The sequence below is a fragment of the Aspergillus affinis genome (assembly GCF_023601865.1).
Source record: "Aspergillus affinis strain CMG 70 chromosome Unknown NODE_13_length_462506_cov_86_819959, whole genome shotgun sequence".
In the NCBI taxonomy this organism is placed as follows: Eukaryota; Fungi; Ascomycota; class Eurotiomycetes; order Eurotiales; family Aspergillaceae; genus Aspergillus; species Aspergillus affinis.
In genome coordinates this window covers 353,812-372,049 of record NW_026515794.1, presented here as the reverse complement: position 1 = coordinate 372,049, position 18,238 = coordinate 353,812, and the positions used below count along the sequence as shown (strand labels likewise).

Sequence of the window (18,238 nt, the reverse complement as noted above, 5' to 3'; positions counted from 1 at the left end):
GCCGCACGCGTGACCCGGCGACTACAAATATACGGATACTTAATTGGAAAAAGGGACAGACAAAAGATCCATAAAACAGACAGATATATACTCTCCAATATACTTGTACAAGATGCCATCGAGATGTACATCGCTCCGTGGAAACACGATCAGACGCCATATTTCCATCGGCCTACAGGGACACCCATCCCTGGCCTCCCATGACTATCCGGGGGTATCATTCCAACCCATCTCGCTTCCTTAAGACGCGGATGGGCATCCCAATTATCCCAATTTTTCATGAGTAACATCAGCTATGACCTCCGCAGACGGGATTCAAACGGCCGGCAAGAAAGAACCAAAGAATGATGCAAATGAAACAAACTAGGAGAACTGATAAACCAAAATCACAGGCGAGAAGCGAAAAAAATAAAAAATAAAAATAAAAGAAAAAAAAATAAAAAGAGGGGGAAAAAAGGTTCAAGAAGTAGCGACCCCGTGAAGGAACGCAAAATAAGAAGAAACGAAAGAAGGTTAAGGAACAACATTCGAAGGGTACATCACGCAGTGACTAGAAATTAAGGGGTATCCAAGAAATAAAGTCGATGCCCGCAAAGCAAACGGTACCAAGGGTTCCGGGAACCTTTTGATCCATTTGAGGTTTTATGTAAAGCAAGTCATCAAGATCTGCTGAATTCAAAGAATTTCAAAAAAAGAAGGGTGACAAAAGAAAAGGAGGGTCAAGGTGAATGAAGGAGTGTGAGAAAAGAGGCCCGAAGCAACGGCTCTGGAACGAAAGTTTGCAAAGAAGGTTAAAAAGGGATCAGACTCGAAACAGTTTTCATCACTGCTGAGACCTAAATCAGAGAATAGAAAGGAACGAAGTAAGGATAGGAAGAAGATGAGGAATGAGAGGAAATGGATGGGCTAGAATCACGACTGATAGCAATGGCCACGACGGTCTAGCCTACCGTTATTTCTGGCTCAGCACGGACCACAAGCATCTCGCTCCAAACCCAATTTACAGGCATTTAGGCTTCGGCAGCCACTGATTTCTTACGTTGGAATAGACTGCGAGTCCGGGATTTGCTGCGCTGTTTCTTCTCCGGAGTGCCGCCCTGCCGGCTGCGGCCGCGACCGCGATCTCGCGATTGAGTATTCGATTCATCGTCAGACAAGTACTTGTCCTTGTAAATCCTATTGAACAATTCCACGTTAGCTTCAACGCGGACCGACCTGCTTCCGCGAGGACGAGTTTCCACCTACCAGCTGTTTCCAACCATGTTCATACCCTTCGCAGCCGCCCGTCGGTAGAATTTAGCTGCTTTCTTCAAATCTTTCTTGCAGCCGACGCCTTCGGCATAGCAGAAACCCGCCTCGGCGAGGGCATCGGCATCGCCCCATTGACCGGCAATCTCGAAACACCGCAGGGCCAAAGATTTGTCCTGTTCGATCCCCCAGCCGTTGAGGTGGCTGACGCCAAGTTCGTAGATACTCAGCGCGAACTGTGCTCGGTAGGCCTTCTGGAGTTCTCTGGCCCGGGCCGGAATGGACGTGTTGGAGTCATCCACGAGTTCCACGCCTACCGAATCCACGGCTTTCCGCAGCCACTGGACGCCCTCCCGCTGATTCGGGCGCATGCCCCAGCCATGTCGACAAGCCAAGGCATAAAGCAGCATGGCCGTGGGATGGTTTTGCTTCGCCGCGATCCGGAGATGGTAGGTAGATTCTTTCAAAGATCCCTTCTCGTGGCATTCGATTCCCTTCGTCACGTGCTCATCCGCCGAGACGGGACCGGATGATGACGCTTGCCCTGCAGTCTGCGGGCGAAGAGTCGACGACGAGTCGGCCGACGAGTTGGTCTCGTTCTTGTCCTCCGTAAGGGGCGCTTCCGAGATTGGCTGCTCCGCGGGTGCAGGATCTGAGGGAATAGGGTCTAAAAGAGCAGGATCTGAAGGCAAAGGCTCTGCAGGTACAGGCTCCGAAGGTGCGATCTTGGGAGACGGCAAAATATGATCGGACGAGGAGGCCGCGTCGGAAGTCAACAGCCGACGCTCAGAAGGCGCGTGTTCGTACACGGAATGGGTTTGCTGCGACGCGATCGAGCCCTGGCGAGAAGGCGGCGGCGATGGAGTCCGCGCGGGCATGGGCGACTGCGCATTTTTCATCTGCTCTGGGCTTTCGAACAATGGCTCTTGCCATTCAAAATGAGGAGTCTGCAAGCCGGAAAACACTACCGAGTCGCGCGACACGTTGCGACCGCGGGGAAGTGAGTATTTAGCGTAAATATAGGAAGAGACGGCGGACGACGGATCCTCCCCCAGGTAACTAGCCAGATCAGAGTGAGACGGAACCATTATAGGCTTGGGTTTGTGTCCGCGGCTCATGGTCCCGGGCACAACGCCAGACGCCGGCTCCGAGGAGATGGTGGGAATGGGGGCAGAAACGCTGGTGCTCGAGCGACTGAGCGGGCGCGAGAAATTGTACGAGGGACGCGGCAGGTGAGTCCCGTTGTTCGAGGTCTCCGAGCTCAGAGATGGCGAGCGAGGATGAGAACGAACCATGGGAGACATGGGCGAATGGGGCATAGACGCCGCGCTGCACGATGACATTTTGCGTGGTTTGGAAAACATCGACCCCCCATTAGAACTACTGTAGTCATCATCGGAACTCTCCTGCTGCGGAACACGAGAGCTGCTAGACGGTCGCGAAAGAGGCGATGCGGGCGGAGCCAGGCTCCGAGGAACGTTCAGTCGAGAGGCGGAATCGCTCGATGAAGTTGGGGGCGGTCCAGAAGCCTTCTTTGAAGAAACCCCGGGGGGAGCAGCCGCATAGAATCGACGAGGCGGTTCGGGAGCAGCTCGGGGGGACGGTTCCTCGACAAGAGGTTCCGAGCATGGTGCCTCAGGGATTGCCGGTTCGTTCTTGAGGGGCGCGTTGTAATAACTGGAACGGCCGTCCTCGCTAGCGAGATGCGAAACGGAGCTGAGGCGGGGGTGTTCGGATTGCGGGCGAAATTTAGGTTCTTCCACCTCGGGGTTGGCTTTATGCGTCGGTTGTCGGGACAGACCTCGTCCTCCCTGCGAAGAATCTCCGGATGAGGGTGCACGGAAATAACCCGGTCGAGGCTGCGATAGAGAGCGAGCAACTGTAGACGGAGGGAGTCTGCTCATGCGCCGCTCTCTACGGGCGGACTCCTCCAGCTGTCTAGCCAAAAGCCGACCTTGGGCGGCGAAAGCATCTAACGGCGAGAGGGCGGGCGGAACTTCACCATCGTAGTGTTCGATGCGCGGCGAGTGCGCCCCGCTGCGAAGTGTATCATGAGAGGGGGGGCGAGTTTCAAACTGCGGTCGAAAGGAGTCCATAGTATATCGCTCAAGGTACTTTTCCAACGAAAGAACTTTTTTTGGCGGGATATTGACGTTTAAGACAATCGCACGAAGAGAAAGCCGATCAATTCATCTATCGGTGTAATCTTGAGAGCGACGGCAAATTTTAGTATCGGGAGTAAGACAATGGTTGGGGCGAAAAGGAGGACTGTATGGAAGTTCGGGTTATGAGGTCAGCCTAGCGGCGAGAAAACAGGCTATCAGAAAGCGCGAGGTCATACGGAATTGGTGAGACTCTCAAGGGCTGGAGTAAATAGGCGGAGGGGGAGAGAGAAACAAGAAAGAAAGAAAGAAAGAAAGAAAGAAGCGAGCGAACAGCTCCCGGCAGCGAACCAGGCTTAGAGGGCCAGATGTAACAAATTGGGTGGGTGTAAAGGAGCGACTCAGTAGTTTGTACGGGAGGAGATCAATAGGAGAGGCCGAGAGGAGATCAATAGGAGAGGCCGAGAGGAGACCAATTTAGCAAGTCAACAGGTTCACAGGCCAAGAAGAAGAACGACGGACAAGCATCGTGGACTTCCGACTAACTCAGTAGGACAGAGATGAGAGGGGGAGAGGGGAGAAAGGGAGAAGAGGAAAGACGAGGCAGACACAGAGACAGCGACAACAGATGGAGGGGCGAACGATGACAGGAAGGTTCGGTTGGCTCGCCAGACCGTCGTTAGGGATGGCTCCGTAAGTACCTGGTACCCGACCACGGCAGCGAGTCGGCAGGGAGAGCCAGGTACCAGTGACGGGTCTGCGCCCTGACGATCGCCAAAACCAACGAGGGGCCTGCATTGACACTCGTCGATGATACGGTATGTGTATTACACCTGCAAAGTGCCTGTCTGGCAGTCTGCCCGCAAGGGGCCGCCCGTTTCTCGGCCGGTCTTACAGTGCGCCGTATGCCGTACCAGGGGGGGGGGGCCATCATCGCGGCTTGCATTAGGTCTTCATTTATTGAATTATTGATTTCTGAGGTTGAAGCCAAGGCAATGGTCGCGTATTCTTAATTTCTAAAATTTCTAACGACAGGGGGCCACGATTCCAGAGCATGAGAACAGAGAATCAGAAAGGTAACACCCCTCGGGCCTTGGCGATGACGGTTAGTGTGGTTCATCCTGAGTCTACCCAGTGACGAGTGGAGTCCCCGTAGCCACTCTATTTATATTCATTTCATCCAACGCTGCAAATTTGTTCGTGCCAAATTTCCCGACCCCGTAAACCCATGGGATGGGAGGGCCTGCCACGGCCTAGGTCTGCTCCACCGGCGGATTCGGATTTTTCTCTTCTTTGGGCTCGACAAAGGTCTGTTTTCTACTCTCTCTGATGGTGATCGCCTTGATTGACATGAGAATCACAATAATCACCGCGTAAGGAGGCAGGGATTGCCGAATCGGGATCTGGGGAGGGCCGCCGGGGCCTGAGATTCCAGGCAGCCGTCGCATGATCGACCGAACCCTGGGAAAGAGAAAGGGGGGAATTGGAGGAATCTCAATTCTCTTATTAAACATCCATCATCCTCACCTTCTCGTCGTCATCTCGTCCGGCCCGCCTACTTCTTTTGTCGGCTTGTTCGAACTGCAGTCGAACGGTGGTTGTTCTGGACGCTCCAACGAGGGTCCAACGGCTGCTTTCCTCCTGGTGATTGGCGTGGCCCGGTGGAGGTTGATGTTCTCATTATTAGAGGATTATTCCAATACGGGGTTCGATTGAATTTAACCCATCCTCTCTCCATACTCCGTACTCAGGACTGTGTTGTACAGTTGTTGTTATTGTTTTGATTAATTGTTATTGTTATTACAGTATGTATCATATTACTCCGTATCTCTAGGGTGGTTCCTGCATCTCCGTAGATATCTCTATCATCGGCCACCCTGCGCCTGCAGCCCATGTGCATCGGCCTACATAAGTGGCTCTTCGCCCCCCCCCCGGGGATGATTGTGTGATCTCAATGCCCATTGATGACATCGCCGCCTCCCCGCCCGGGACGATGATCAGAACCCCAACATATTAATAGAAATGCGATGACGGCTGAAGACGGGCTGACAAGTGACAAGTGACAAGTAACAACGAAAGGTCCAGGTGCCTGTCCATGTGGCCATGTAATGCCTATGAAGATTTCTTTCTTCCTATCTTCCTATCTTCCTCTGATTTACGGTGTAAAACGCCTTGGGGCCATTTCAACTAGTCAACCCCAATTTCACGTTTATCACTTTCGGTTACGAGTTAACAAGTCGTAACTATGGCGTATCTCTTCCCTTTTTAGCAGTTCTGAAGCTATACGACCTCGCCTCCTATTTAATGGCTAAGATGGCTCCTTGACCTTGATTGAGCCGCTGTGTCATGAACTAACTAAAGGCGAATATCGGGCTACGCCCCAGTGAATTGCCCCCACTCAGGTAGGTAAATATATACCTACGATAGGATTTGAACGCTCTGTGGATATCTGTGATGCCCGAGGTTGAGGCTGCCAAGCATATCGCCAGTTACTTAACTATTCTACAGAACAACCTTCATAGTCATCCAGATGAATTGAAATATTCATCCCGATCAGAATGTCTACATTTTCTTATTGCTCACCATAGTGCCAAGTTCCTATCGCCGCTTTCTATCCTTGAGTACTGTACATACTCCGTACACAAAGATGTCTATCTTGCTCCTTTTTCTTTTTCTTTTTCTTTTTCTTTCTGAAAAGGATTTCCAGATAGAGGCACGCCATAGTAGAACTAGGAGTGTGACCTTCTTAGCTGTTGTATCCCGTGGTTTGCTATGTGAAGACACTGTTGTGATCCTAATACCTGACCGGTTGCTACCTAGACTTATATCTATTTTTTTCGATAATTCTTATTATGTCTATCAGGGCAGTTTGCGCAAAGTACAAAATACCCTACAGGCAATGATTCTCATCTGCTAAACTATTCAAGCCCTCTGGTACATTTATCAATGTCGATCGAACGGTATCGGAAATCTCTTCAGCCCGTCAAACTTTCCCCCACTACTACAGACTTAGTTGGGAGACTAGAAGTGTTAGACGGCGACGGCGTGGACAGTCTAGACCAAGGTTGTTTAGCGTCTACTCTATGCAATAATAAGGATGAAGGTTCGGAGAAATTTGAGGTGTGGTTGTTAGCGCCGTTGCGAACCATCGGCGTAACCTTAAGGTTTTTGCTGTTCATTCGATTTTGGTTTGTTTCTGCCTGTGTTGACAATCTCCGGTTGAAACAGTGGCACACTGCTCGTGTTACTCGTAATGCCTCATTGACTCACCTGAAAAGGCATTCCGGGGCAAACAAAGGGCAGATACAGAACAAAGGCAACACCAAGTCGGAAGTGTTCAAACACTGCACGGGGATCTTGATCAAAGAAACCCCAGAAAATCATAATTCCTCTGAACCAGTCATCCTTCACTCAAATGGGGAAAATAAACTTCAACACGTTGATGGGCGTCGATCCCTCACTCGACCATCGTCACCACTTCGAAACCTCCTGGCTTCTACCTCCGCTGGCCTTCGCTTTTCTCCGCGGTCTCGTCGCCCTCTACATTTTCGTCACCAACTTCTTCATCTGGGGCTGGAACGGCACCCATGGCAATCGCGCCGCCATCGGCCAGAGCTTCAGCTTCTTCACCTGGCTGACCTACTGGGGTCTAGGCTTCTACTACCTCGTCGCCTGCGTCCATACGGCCTGCTATGCTCGCTCCGGCCGTTCGCTTCTCTTCGATGTCTGCCCACGGGGCCTGCGCGCCCTCCACGGCTTGTTCTATACCACCGTCACCACTTTCCCCTTTCTGGTGACCATCGTCTTCTGGGCCATCCTCTACTCCGGGCCATGGTACCATGCAACCTTTAATGGGTGGTCGAATGTAGGTATATTTCCTATTCATGTCGCACACACACGCACATGCACAACCAACGCCATGTGCAAGAGTGACGTCGTAGCAAAGCACAATGCTATCACTAGCTGAAATGCCCCTTCAATGGCTAACCCACTTACTAACCTATCTATATATGGTTAGATCTCCCAACACGGCCTGAACTCATTCTTCGCGCTCCTCGAGATCATCCTCCCCACAACCAATCCCCACGCCCTTCTCACCTTCCCCTTCCTCCTACTCCTCTTGCTCCTATACGTCTCGCTGGCCTACCTGACACATCACACGCAGGGATTCTATCCCTATTCGTTCCTGGACCCTGGTGTGCACGGCGAGAAGAGCGGCCTCGTGGCCGGCTACTGCTTTGGCATCTTGGCTGCCATCCTGGTCATCTTTGCCTTGTCATGGGGGGCGATCTGGCTCAGGAAGAAACTGACGCGCGGCGTGGTCAAGCGATCCCGATTTGATCGTGAGAGGGGGTTGGAGATGGAGGAGGTGAGTGCTTAGGTGGGTTCTAATATACATGTACCCGAGGAAGTGGGCTGGTTTGTGTCATATCATAATTAATGGGCGTGTCTAATACCTATATACTACGTCGGGTCATTCGGGGGGGTTCTGATTATTGACGAAATTCGGAGACAGTTCATTCTGTGGATGGTCATACTATAAATAACATCAGTAGAAGAGATGAGAATATACATTATTCAAAAGAACTATGGAGTGCCGGGATAAATAAGTGCGCCGGCTTTTTTTTTTATTGCCATTATTATACCCGTTCCCAGCTTGTCTCGCTGCTGCTGCTTCCGCTGGCACTCTCCGTCGCGGTGGCTTGTCCACTGCGCAGGCCGAGCATCCATCCAACCAAGCCGGCCGGAACCCACTCGCCGATGATGCTGTAGGTGCGCGCACCTCGCCCGACATAGAAGACCGGCGTCTTGGACTTCTTCCGTCCAAATATATCCTTCGAAGGCGGCTCCAACGCGTCCATCAACGCGTAGTGGAGGTGCCTAGCCGGAGAACCGCGTATCGTGCCGGGTCCGGCCGATGCGACCGGCCGCTGTTCAATGCTGGAAAGGTACTGCGAGCCGTAGAGGGATCGCTGTTGTGTGCTCCATGCGAGAACCTCCGTTCCGGTGATGTGGCTCTGCGGGCTGCGATACTGCGGTCCGAGATCGACGTTTCCAAGTTTCAACTCCACGACATCAATATTGCTGTGCTGCAGGAGGCAGAGCTCTCGTCGAAGTGACGTCGCAAAGCCTGCCATGGCACGGGTAATGGTGACCTCTGGGCCTGTGAACGGAGCTGACAACGAAGATGAAATCGAGGGGTAGACGAGAACGATGGTACTGCTTGTGCTGCGGAGGGTGAGAAGGGGCAAAAGAAGCTGAGTCGTCAGGATAGGCGACAACAACCGCGTGTTGATGCTATCGGCCCATGCGGAAGGGGGGATCGTAGCGACGGGGCCAGTCACGTAGCTCGGAGAGGGAACGAGGACGACTCCGCTAAGTTGACAGGTGTGTGGCGGTACGCCTGCCATCGGCGATTGCGGCTGGGTGATCAAGGACCGGATTTCATGTAACGACGGATGGAGCTCTGAAGGCGACGAGGGCGACTGCATAGATCGGTCAGCAAGTGTAGCGGTTTCGAGGATTAGAGAGTGCCTCACCACTGTCAGGTCAAGCCAGAGGGCTCGAATGTCCCCTGAATTTTGTGACTGGATGATATGTTCCTCCTCTGCAGACGAAACTGTAACGTACACGATGTACCCTCGGCGTTCCAGATCGACTGAAATTGCTTTGGTCATCGGTTCAAGCGGTGATCCGACGACAACTATCATCGAGATTAGGAGGATTCCGAATACAACGGCCAAATCATCTGCAACCCACCTAGTATCTCCTTCCGAGCACCATTTCCGGCTCTTCTAGCCTTCCTCCGTTTGCCACCGAACTTCTTGCTGCCAAGGTATAGAACAGAAGTGGTTCCGATAAAGGCGAGCAGAGCTGCACTCCATGCTCGGTGTCGAAGAACCCAATCATAAGCACGATCGCTGAAAGACTGAGGGGCACGAGGACGAGGTGGTTGTATCGGTCGGACGGAGGAAGGGAGCCATGATTGATTCGACAGCGTATCTTTGATCGTTTTGGCGGCCAGGTCGACCTGTCGGTCGATCGAGTCTGCAACCTGGTGGGAATATCTTCTTACGTCATGAGGTATTGACGCGAGCTAAAGGTGCAACCAGCTATAAGTCTCTGGGGGTGCCGTCAATGACAAGTGAATACACTTACATAGTCAAAGAAGAACTGGTCGTCGCTAGTCATTTTGCCGAGTGAATTTTGTATTCAAAAAGTCCCAAGAAGGGCGAGTTGACAAGAGAAAAAAAGCGATGCGCCGATAAGTTCGCGATTCGATAACGACCAGGTCACATGAGCGGGTCGCTATCGCCCCATCGGCAGAACCATCGAAGGTGCTGGATCTTTTGCATGTACTCATTCCGACTCGTTCGTGATCCTACTTGCTTCTTATCGTTGCTTGGGGCATCGCTTGTAACTGTCAGCGCCCACCTCTCCTTTGACGTTTGTCAAGCCCTGTGGAGCCACCGAGGCAGCAGTCTCCGTTGCTATTAGTTCAGTACCTATTGTTGCCAATCGGAATCAATATTCTGGAGATAATTATATATCTCTATCCCAGAATTAATATTTCGTCAACTCAACAACCCATACTTGAAGTCGCCACTTCACGTGATACATCACCTGGAACTCCTCTACTGATTACCAATCCTATATTCCTGCACCTTTAGACCGAGTGCCATCGAGTGCCACCAAGCGCCATGACGCGACCGGAATCTGCCTGATAACCCGGGGGTCTCGCGGAACATTCTCGTGTTGATGTGAAATCATCTACATCAAAGCTGGAAGCTCTCTCCAACAATCAAGGAGCCTAGCCTCACGGATAGTGTACTGTAGGCCTGGCCGATGCTGTGCCTGGGTCATACTTTCCCCTCTAATACTCTGTCGGTTAATATTCTATTCAGATTCCCTTAACAATTTTATATCATCAACATGCGTGAAATAGATCCCTTGATCTTTGAATATCAGCATGACAGGCATCGACCCAGAGAGTCGGAAGCTTTGCTGGTGCTTCGAAAAGTTGCGTCCCTGGTTAAACCTATCATGCGCCGAAGAGGTTGGCAAGTAGGCACACTCTCTGAATTCTACCCACGAGATCGGAGCCTCCTTGGTCTCAACATCAATGGCGGCCAGAAGATATGTCTCCGGCTGCGTTATGCGTCCGACGTGCGGCAGTTCCTTCCGATCGAGCATGTTCTGGACACCATGCTACATGAGTATGGTTAAATTTCTTTCCTGAGGATGGTATTGCTTCCGAGTGCTAACAAGTTTAGGCTTTGCCATATCGTTCATGGCCCTCACAATCAACAATTCCATGCTCTTTGGAACCAGCTACGCGATGAACATGAAGAGCTTGCTATGAAGGGATATACCGGAGAAGGGTTCCTTTCACAAGGTAAACGACTAGGCGGTCGCCGGATGCCCGTGGACGAAGCCCGCCGACAAGCACGAGCAGCTGCGGAACAGAGACGGGCGCTCTCCGCTGGGTCCGGACAGCGACTGGGTGGCGCCCCAGTACTGCGTGGGACTGATATGCGCAGGGTGATAGCCGACGCCGCACAGCGACGTATAGATGTAACCAAGGGTTGTGCATCGGGAGCTGATAATAGCGCTGATCTTGCAGAAGAAGCGTCCAGAGATGGTTTTCTGACAAAAGCTGAGGAGGATGATGCAAATGAGCGGGCTATCATGGAAGCTTTCATTGATCTAATCGAAGAGGAAGAGCGGGAAAGATACGGGCCTTCCTATATACCCCCTACTCAAGATAACCCGGCTGGTCCTCGGTCAAACCCTTCTCCCCCGCCTGTGCCTCATGAGACTAGGCCTACCGCACCTGTGCAATCACAGGACCTTGTCGATCTCACCTCAGATGATAGCTTGTATGAACAACCATGGGCATGTCCAACCTGTACTTTGGAGAACCCAGCCACTTTCCTATGCTGCGATGCCTGTGCCGCAGAGAGACCTCGACCTGCGAACACTCGATCTGTGTCGGGACCTCCTGCAATGAACACAGAAATTTTGAACTCGAACGACCGAAGCAAAAGAAAACGTCCCCCGAGCCAGTCTGTTGGCCACAATTCGTTCAAAATGAGAAGCAGCGCCGTTGAGACTCTCGCTGAGCTGGACAGGAACACTCCTAAGCGGCCTTTGGGATGGATATGCAATTTCTGCAGTACTTTCATGGAGACCGAATGGTGGACATGCTCGAATTGTGGAACGATGAAGCCATCATCATAATCCCATGGTTATGAATGATTGGATTTTTAGCGATCTTTACCTACGGTTATGATTGACGAACTTGAGACCATTATGGCACCTTTTGACATTTGTCTCAAGTCAGGACACCTGTATTTCTAGAAGTTTAAGATAATTTTGTTTAATGATGTGCCACAAACCCGCCATGATTACTCGTAGGCGGCACCGTAGTTAGTTAACTAGTTGGGTTAGTTAACTAACTAGTTAGTTACCTAGTTCCGTCCGGCGTGACAAAGCCCTGACTAAGCACCGGCCCGCCTATTCGGCCGGTCATAAATCTAACCAACAATTTTCTCCCACTTTTTTTCCTTTCTGCATCTTCCCAACTGTACGAACCACGGAGCTCTTGCTTCCAACACCAGTCTTATTGTTCAGACTGATTCTCAATCTGAATTTCGAAAGAGACTAACAATTAGGTATGCACTACTTCCCTTTGCTCTTTACTTTCTGTCTCCTAGCATTCTCGCAACAACACCTCCCATCCAATGTCCTTGAAGAAGTGAGAACGAGGAAAACAAGCAAAGAGAGGAAGAGAGGAAGAGACTGGTCTACACCCAAACGAACCAAGAAACAAACAAACTTCCAATATGATGAGAACATTTCCAAGAACCGGTATTTTAGGAAGAGCCGGAAGAGGTATGACGGGATTTTTCACCACAGGTGGCCCTCGTCGTCGGTGCTTATAATGGTTCTGCTGAGTGGTTGTTTTATGTTTTCTTGGTTCCTCGGTGTGTCAGAGATTGGTTCTCTGGAACAGATTCTTCTGGTCTGTTCCTTAGACGAGAGGTCGTTGATCACTGTTGCTATATGATCATTGCTTTTGTTCTTGTTCATGAGCTAATGCTGATATCGACAAATTTAGGTTTCAATATTCAATCCGTAGCATGTTAGTCTTGATGTTGATGTGATCGATGTCTGATACGAAAATCAACCGGTTGTGGATTTGATTTTATATGGTGGAATATCTATAGATGTCTCGAGAATATGAATATACATGGTGATTTTTGAACCTTCCAAACTCCGGATATAGAACTTTTTCCAGTAGCAGACATAGGCATCCAAGTCAATTCGTAACGCCCGTAATGCATGTACACAAAAAATAAGAATCAAAAGACCCCAGGGTAAAAACCCAAATAATAGTCCCCTCTGCTTAGGACACGCTGATAAATTGTCGCTTCTTACCCGTTGCTGCTGTCTGAGCAGGCTCTTCCCAGACCTCGTCATCAACGTATTGCTTGGTACCCTGTTCGCGCACCTGATGGCCCACGAACTGTAAAGCAGACAGATTGAATCCCATCTCGTCCTTCTGGCGCGCGAGGACCCGACGTAAGGTAGATCGAATACTATCGAGCATCGGCCGCATCGTCTTGCTGGCAACAACTTGACGGTGGTGTGTCTTGAGCATGAAGAAGAGGACGCGGCAGGTGAGAGGAACGTTCCATTCCCGATTGGCCCAGATGTCGAGGAAGGTGAACAGCGCGGGGAGCTTGGCGAAGGGCAAAACGAGCAAGGCATCCTGCAGCGCGGCGGCCGGGACCTTCTGCACTGTGTTCAGGACGTGCTGCTCGGCCGAGATGTTGCCCAGCGCCATGTACAGCGGGTTGCGGACGGGAGGAGCGGCGTTCGGTTGGGTCGCTTTGATGGCGCGCCATTCACGCACGATCTCCAGATCCTCAATTCCCAAGTCGAGGGCTTCCATGATCTTTTCACCAGCCATGAGCGTGACGGTGGTTTGTTTTCCTGCCTCACCGGCTTCGGCTTTCTCGCCGTCTTCGTTGTCTTCCTGGTCGAGAGATTCCATGAGATTGTTGTCGTGCATCTCTTCCAGCTCCTTTTCGCGCTCTTCTTCGAGGAAAAGCGGCTCATCGGTCTGCTGCCAGGTGCGGATACTCTTGTCGTGACTGGCCGTCACGAGGAACTCGCCGTCCTGGCTGATAGTCAAAGCCCAGATCTCGCCGTGATGACCTGCCAGCTTCTGGATCTGCTCAAATTTGTCACCGTCCCAGTATTTCACCATACGGTCTTTGCTTGCACTGAAGAAGTTATGCCCGTTTCCTTCCTTGTTCGTGGGAACGAAAGCGACGGCCATGATACTGTCTTCGTGCGCCAAGAATGCCTTGTGACAATCACCGAAATCCAAGCCCCAGAGACGAACTGTTTTGTCAGCTGAGCAAGTAACAATCAACTTGCTGTCGTAGGAGATGTCCATGCTCAGGACCGGAAGTTTGTGGCCGTAGAGGTTGAGGAAGAGTTTCAAAGAATCAACGAAGAACACCTTGACGGTGTTGTCAAGTAGGGAAACGGCCAGCAGCCGGGCGTCAGGGGAGAATCGGAGATTGAGAATGTCGTCCGAGACCTTGAGAGTTCTTGTGTGGACCAGCTTGAGCCGAGGCGTACTTCTCTTAGTACCGGGGATGTCTTCCTGGACAACCTGGAAGTTCCAGAATTTGGCAGTCTTATCGGCGCTGCCACTGACGAGCGATTTTCCATCGGGGTGCACTTGGAGAGACCACACCGGTCCATCATGGGCTTTGATAGTGTCGAGCAGAGTGGAGGACGCAATGTCGAAGACTTCGAGCTGTCCATCTTTGTTACCGACCACGACAATCTTATCACCAGGAAGGAAAGCAGAGCACAGAGAATAGCCGCAATCCAACGTACGGAGACAGCTCTGCGTGCGGATGTTCCAAACTTTCAGAGTACCGTTTGAGGCAGAAGCCAGCATGCGATCATCCGAGCTCAGAGCGATCGACCGAATGTCGGTGCGATGGCCAGGGATGTCGACGGCCAGGTTGCGGTTATAATCCGATTCCTCCTCGTCCTTGTTTTTCTTGTTCGCCGTAACGACGCTGTAAGCTTCTAGCTGGTTGTTTGTGGTTGCAACTAGAAGCTGGATGTTCCCACTAGACTTCGTTCTGATCCAGTCGAACGAACGGACTTTTCCGCCGGTGCGAACAATAACGTGAGAGACGAAAACTTCGGTGACCGGTGCGGAGGAGATATCCTCAACTTTGTCGTCGGTGGCTTCCTTAGCAGCTCCTTCAGCGTTGCGCTGGGCATCTTTCTCCTTTCTTCTCTTGCGCTTTCTCGCCAAACTCTTTTGGACCTCTGTCTCCGAGCGAATGCGCCAGATTTCAACAGCCTTCTCCGATCCATGGAAAGCAACATAGTCTGATCGCGGATGAAAGCTGATCCCAATTGTGCGGTCCTTTCCGGTTCTGTAGAACGCCCCCCTGTTTGTAAGAATTTTGCGGTCTTCCGCACCCACTTTTTCTTTTGAGATCTCAATCATAGCGTTCTCGTCGATCGACCACACTCTCAGTTCTCCATCATTTCCGGCCGTAATACATCCGCTCTGATCGGGGGACAAGCCCAAACTCCAACACTCCCCGTTGGATTGAGCCACGTGGGTTTCGATACAGTGTTGCGATGCGAGATCCCACACCTTGATCAGCGAATCTTTGCTGGTGGTGATGAGAAATCCTGCGTGTTCACTCAGACCGGCCGCGTTGAGCAACTCCGGGGAAGGATCGAGGAAGTGAAGGGAAGTGACTTGGTCGGTATGTCCGCGCAGCTTAAAGAGGCCGACTTCCGCAATCAGATCCCATAGGATGATATCGGTATCTTTTGAACCGCTGGCAAGGCGAACACCGGCGCTGTCGAAGGCTAGCTGGGTAATGGCGGTTTTGTGACCGTTGAACGAGATCATCACGCTGGCTGTTCGCGAATCCCAAAGACGAATGCTACCGTCTTCGTAACTAAGCACCGATGAGCGTTAGCATAAAAATACCGACCTGAAAAACCCCCGAATCAAGAACCCCAGATAGGCCTACCCGACAGCAAAGATATCCTCATCCATCTTGCTCTGAGTGATCACGGTGACCTGCGCATTGCATGATGTATCGTGCCATCTCCCTAGCAATTCTCCTTTCTTGATATCCCAGCAGAGCACCTCCTCACTTGCACCGACGACAGCGCGACCGGAGCCGGTGCGACGTGCAGTCCCAGCCAATTCATCGTCGCGGGCCCAGATCGAATTCGACGATGCCCCAGCGACGAGCCCGAAAGTTTTCGAGTGCTCGAATTTCCTGTGTGATGGGGAAAAAAACGCAAAAGTTAGCAATGCTCAGCGGCGAGTAAAAGGATGGGAAAGAAAACTCACAGGTATGATTTCACCATCGTTGGGCGTGAGATGCTTGACACTTTTTTTTTTTTTAAAAAAAAAAAAAAAAAACCATCGATAATCCGAAAATGGATGTACGGGAGGCGACAAGCGCCCGAGTGGACGGGGCCTCACCGCCTTCCTTTCCCCAACATCCGGCAACAATAACGTAAGGCAGTAAGGCAGTAAGAGCGTCGTTGACACTCACCTCCGTTGCCTTCTCCAACAGACAGTGAACTACAATCCGAACACAAAGAAACAGGGAAACCGACCTCAGAAGGACGTTATAATTGTTGATTCTACGCAATCTACCGACGCATCGTTGATGCGACAGCCACCATGCTTCTTCTAGACTACCACAACGTTCTCATCCACACTCTCCTGACGGAGCGGTTTTCTGGGTACAGCTTCCCCCTCTCCCCGCCTCCGCTGTACGCACACCCGGCTTCTAACTGACATGTGGCTGCATTTTATAGAGCCCCGCCCGCGTCAGTCGATCAGGTCGTCTCAGATTTCGACGGAGTTACGTTTCATTTGTCGACGCCCGAGACCAAGACCCAGATCCTCATCTCCATCCACGTGAAATGCTTCCGCGAGCTGGTTCAGTATGGGGCGCAGGAGGTGTTGGAAAGGGAATACGGATCCTACATTGTCGCCCCGGAGCCCGGTTATGATTTCTCGGTCCTAATTGACCTGGAAAACCTCCCTGCCGAACAGGAGGCGAAAGACGAACTTGCCATGCGCCTTGCTCTGATGAAGCGCAATGCTATGGCTGCCCCGTTCGAGAGGGCTTTCGATGAGTTCGCTAAGCTCTCCGAGGAAGCCTCGAAATACACCTCTGAATCGGCGCCCCAGGGAATCAAGGAAGGAGGTGAGGTGATGGCTATCCATTACCGAGAGGAGGAAGCCTTCTACATCAAGGCCAACAATGACCGAGTCACCGTCATCTTCAGCACCGTCTTCCGGGAAGAGACCGACCGAATCTTTGGCAAGGTTTTCTTGCAGGAGTTTGTCGATGCCAGACGGCGTGTTTTGACTCTGCAGAACGCTCCTCAAGTGCTGTTTAGAAACGATCTTCCTCTGGAACTTGAGGGTGTCCCCGGCCTCCAGGACCCCGGTGACGGCACGATGAGCTATGTCACTTTTGGTAACCTTTGACCTTGGACAGTTCGTGGTCGATTGTGAATGCTAATGCTGTGGCAGTTCTTTTCCCTCGTCACCTGACGCCTCAACGGCGTTATGAAAACATCTCCCATATTCAGATCTTCCGAGACTATTTCCACTACCACATCAAGGCCTCCAAGGTACGTCCCTTTGCCATCGTTGAATGCATGCGATCGGTTGCTTACCTGGTATCTAGGCCTATATCCACACCCGAATGCGCAAGAGGACGGCCGACTTCCTTCAAGGTAAGTGTTCACAAAAAGTCGCTCTCCATGCTTACGGCTACTAACATGTCGCAGTACTCAACCGAGCGCGGCCGGAAAATGAGGAGCGGGAGAGGAAGACTGCCAGCGGTCGTACCTTCAGGGTGCAGGGATAGATTGGTAAAGTATGTATGTATGTAGATACATGGTGTCATTATCGCGTGGGCGATGAAGATGAAATGTGTGTTGCTCCAGGATGTATAGAATTTTATATTATTTTATTTGTTCTTTTTATTTTTTTTCTCCCCGGTCAAATCCATTCGACGAATGGAACCTACATACATACTTACATAGGACGCCGTCAATAGACAGTGAGGAGGAGAAAATCGACGTGTCTCGACTTGCGGGCCTCGATTGATGCATCACAAAGCTCTGCCGCCTCACCGCTGCCGCCTTGCTTTCTGCTTTCCCCTGGCTTACTCTCGTGGTCAGCAGCGTTCCACCATCCTATTCAACTGCGAATCTTCCAAACTTGTCAACATGCATGATGCAATTTAATTTGCAACGTGTCTTTCCTTACGGACCAGAAGGCTCCAAATCCGATCGAGCGATGCTGTCATCAATCCGCCCCTTTGGATCTCCTTTATGTCCCCGTTCCACTAACCTTCTTTTTTTTTCGCGGCCAAAGCCTGGTATTGCCTATGATCGACATCTGACCGTCTCCGACATTAATCCTACCAGGCCATCGACTTTAATTGGACCGAGATTCCCAAGGAACTGGGTCATGTCACACAATCACTGCAAGGAGAGTTTCGGGTTCATCGTAAGACGACGACTGACGAGAAGAAGGAGTTAGAACAACCCCTCCCCAACTGTCCCAACTTCCCAAAGTCCCAAATGGACCTGACTCGGTGCCAAAGGATCCTTGTGGAGCGTTCCGAGTCATTGTTATTGGGCGGAATTGTTCGGATAAATGAAGACGAATGGGCCAGGTCCCAACTCCACCACCTAGATATGCAACTTTTGCTTAGTGTCGACGACTCTGCATGGTTGCTTTTGCGATTCCAACAGGCGGGATTTTAGGCTGCCTTGGCGTCTCC

The 18,238-nt window shown here is 51.3% G+C and overlaps 6 protein-coding genes across 6 annotated transcripts; 3 read left to right on the top strand and 3 right to left on the bottom strand.

Moving 5' to 3' along the window:
- Nucleotides 1-1,010: 1,010 nt before the first annotated feature.
- Nucleotides 1,011-3,344, bottom strand: KD926_001978 (uncharacterized protein; the record flags this gene model as incomplete). Its single annotated transcript, XM_053096924.1, has 2 exons — nucleotides 1,011-1,176; nucleotides 1,246-3,344. The coding sequence occupies 2 exons, from the start codon at nucleotides 3,342-3,344 to the stop codon at nucleotides 1,011-1,013; spliced, it is 2,265 nt and encodes a 754-aa protein (XP_052959135.1).
- Nucleotides 3,345-6,765: 3,421 nt separating this feature from the next.
- Nucleotides 6,766-7,731, top strand: KD926_001977 (uncharacterized protein; the record flags this gene model as incomplete). The annotated part of the gene is made up of 2 exons (XM_053096923.1): nucleotides 6,766-7,215; nucleotides 7,369-7,731. The coding sequence occupies 2 exons, from the start codon at nucleotides 6,766-6,768 to the stop codon at nucleotides 7,729-7,731; spliced, it is 813 nt and encodes a 270-aa protein (XP_052959134.1).
- A 259-nt stretch (nucleotides 7,732-7,990) lies between these two features.
- On the bottom strand, nucleotides 7,991-9,542 carry KD926_001976 (DUF1776 domain-containing protein; the record flags this gene model as incomplete). The annotated part of the gene is made up of 4 exons (XM_053096922.1): nucleotides 7,991-8,836; nucleotides 8,891-9,054; nucleotides 9,111-9,447; nucleotides 9,510-9,542. The coding sequence occupies 4 exons, from the start codon at nucleotides 9,540-9,542 to the stop codon at nucleotides 7,991-7,993; spliced, it is 1,380 nt and encodes a 459-aa protein (XP_052959133.1).
- A 741-nt stretch (nucleotides 9,543-10,283) lies between these two features.
- KD926_001975 (metalloendopeptidase WSS1) lies at nucleotides 10,284-11,591 on the top strand (the record flags this gene model as incomplete). The annotated part of the gene is made up of 2 exons (XM_053096921.1): nucleotides 10,284-10,567; nucleotides 10,625-11,591. 2 exons carry the CDS (start codon nucleotides 10,284-10,286, stop codon nucleotides 11,589-11,591), a joined length of 1,251 nt encoding a protein of 416 aa, XP_052959132.1.
- A 1,168-nt stretch (nucleotides 11,592-12,759) lies between these two features.
- On the bottom strand, nucleotides 12,760-15,788 carry KD926_001974 (snoRNA-binding rRNA-processing protein DIP2; the record flags this gene model as incomplete). Its single annotated transcript, XM_053096920.1, has 3 exons — nucleotides 12,760-15,367; nucleotides 15,443-15,697; nucleotides 15,772-15,788. 3 exons carry the CDS (start codon nucleotides 15,786-15,788, stop codon nucleotides 12,760-12,762), a joined length of 2,880 nt encoding a protein of 959 aa, XP_052959131.1.
- A 322-nt stretch (nucleotides 15,789-16,110) lies between these two features.
- KD926_001973 (actin-related protein 2/3 complex subunit 2) lies at nucleotides 16,111-18,221 on the top strand (the record flags this gene model as incomplete). Its single annotated transcript, XM_053096919.1, has 6 exons — nucleotides 16,111-16,202; nucleotides 16,248-16,918; nucleotides 16,975-17,075; nucleotides 17,132-17,180; nucleotides 17,235-17,302; nucleotides 17,880-18,221. The coding sequence occupies 6 exons, from the start codon at nucleotides 16,111-16,113 to the stop codon at nucleotides 18,219-18,221; spliced, it is 1,323 nt and encodes a 440-aa protein (XP_052959130.1).
- Between the last annotated feature and the right edge of the window lie 17 nt (nucleotides 18,222-18,238).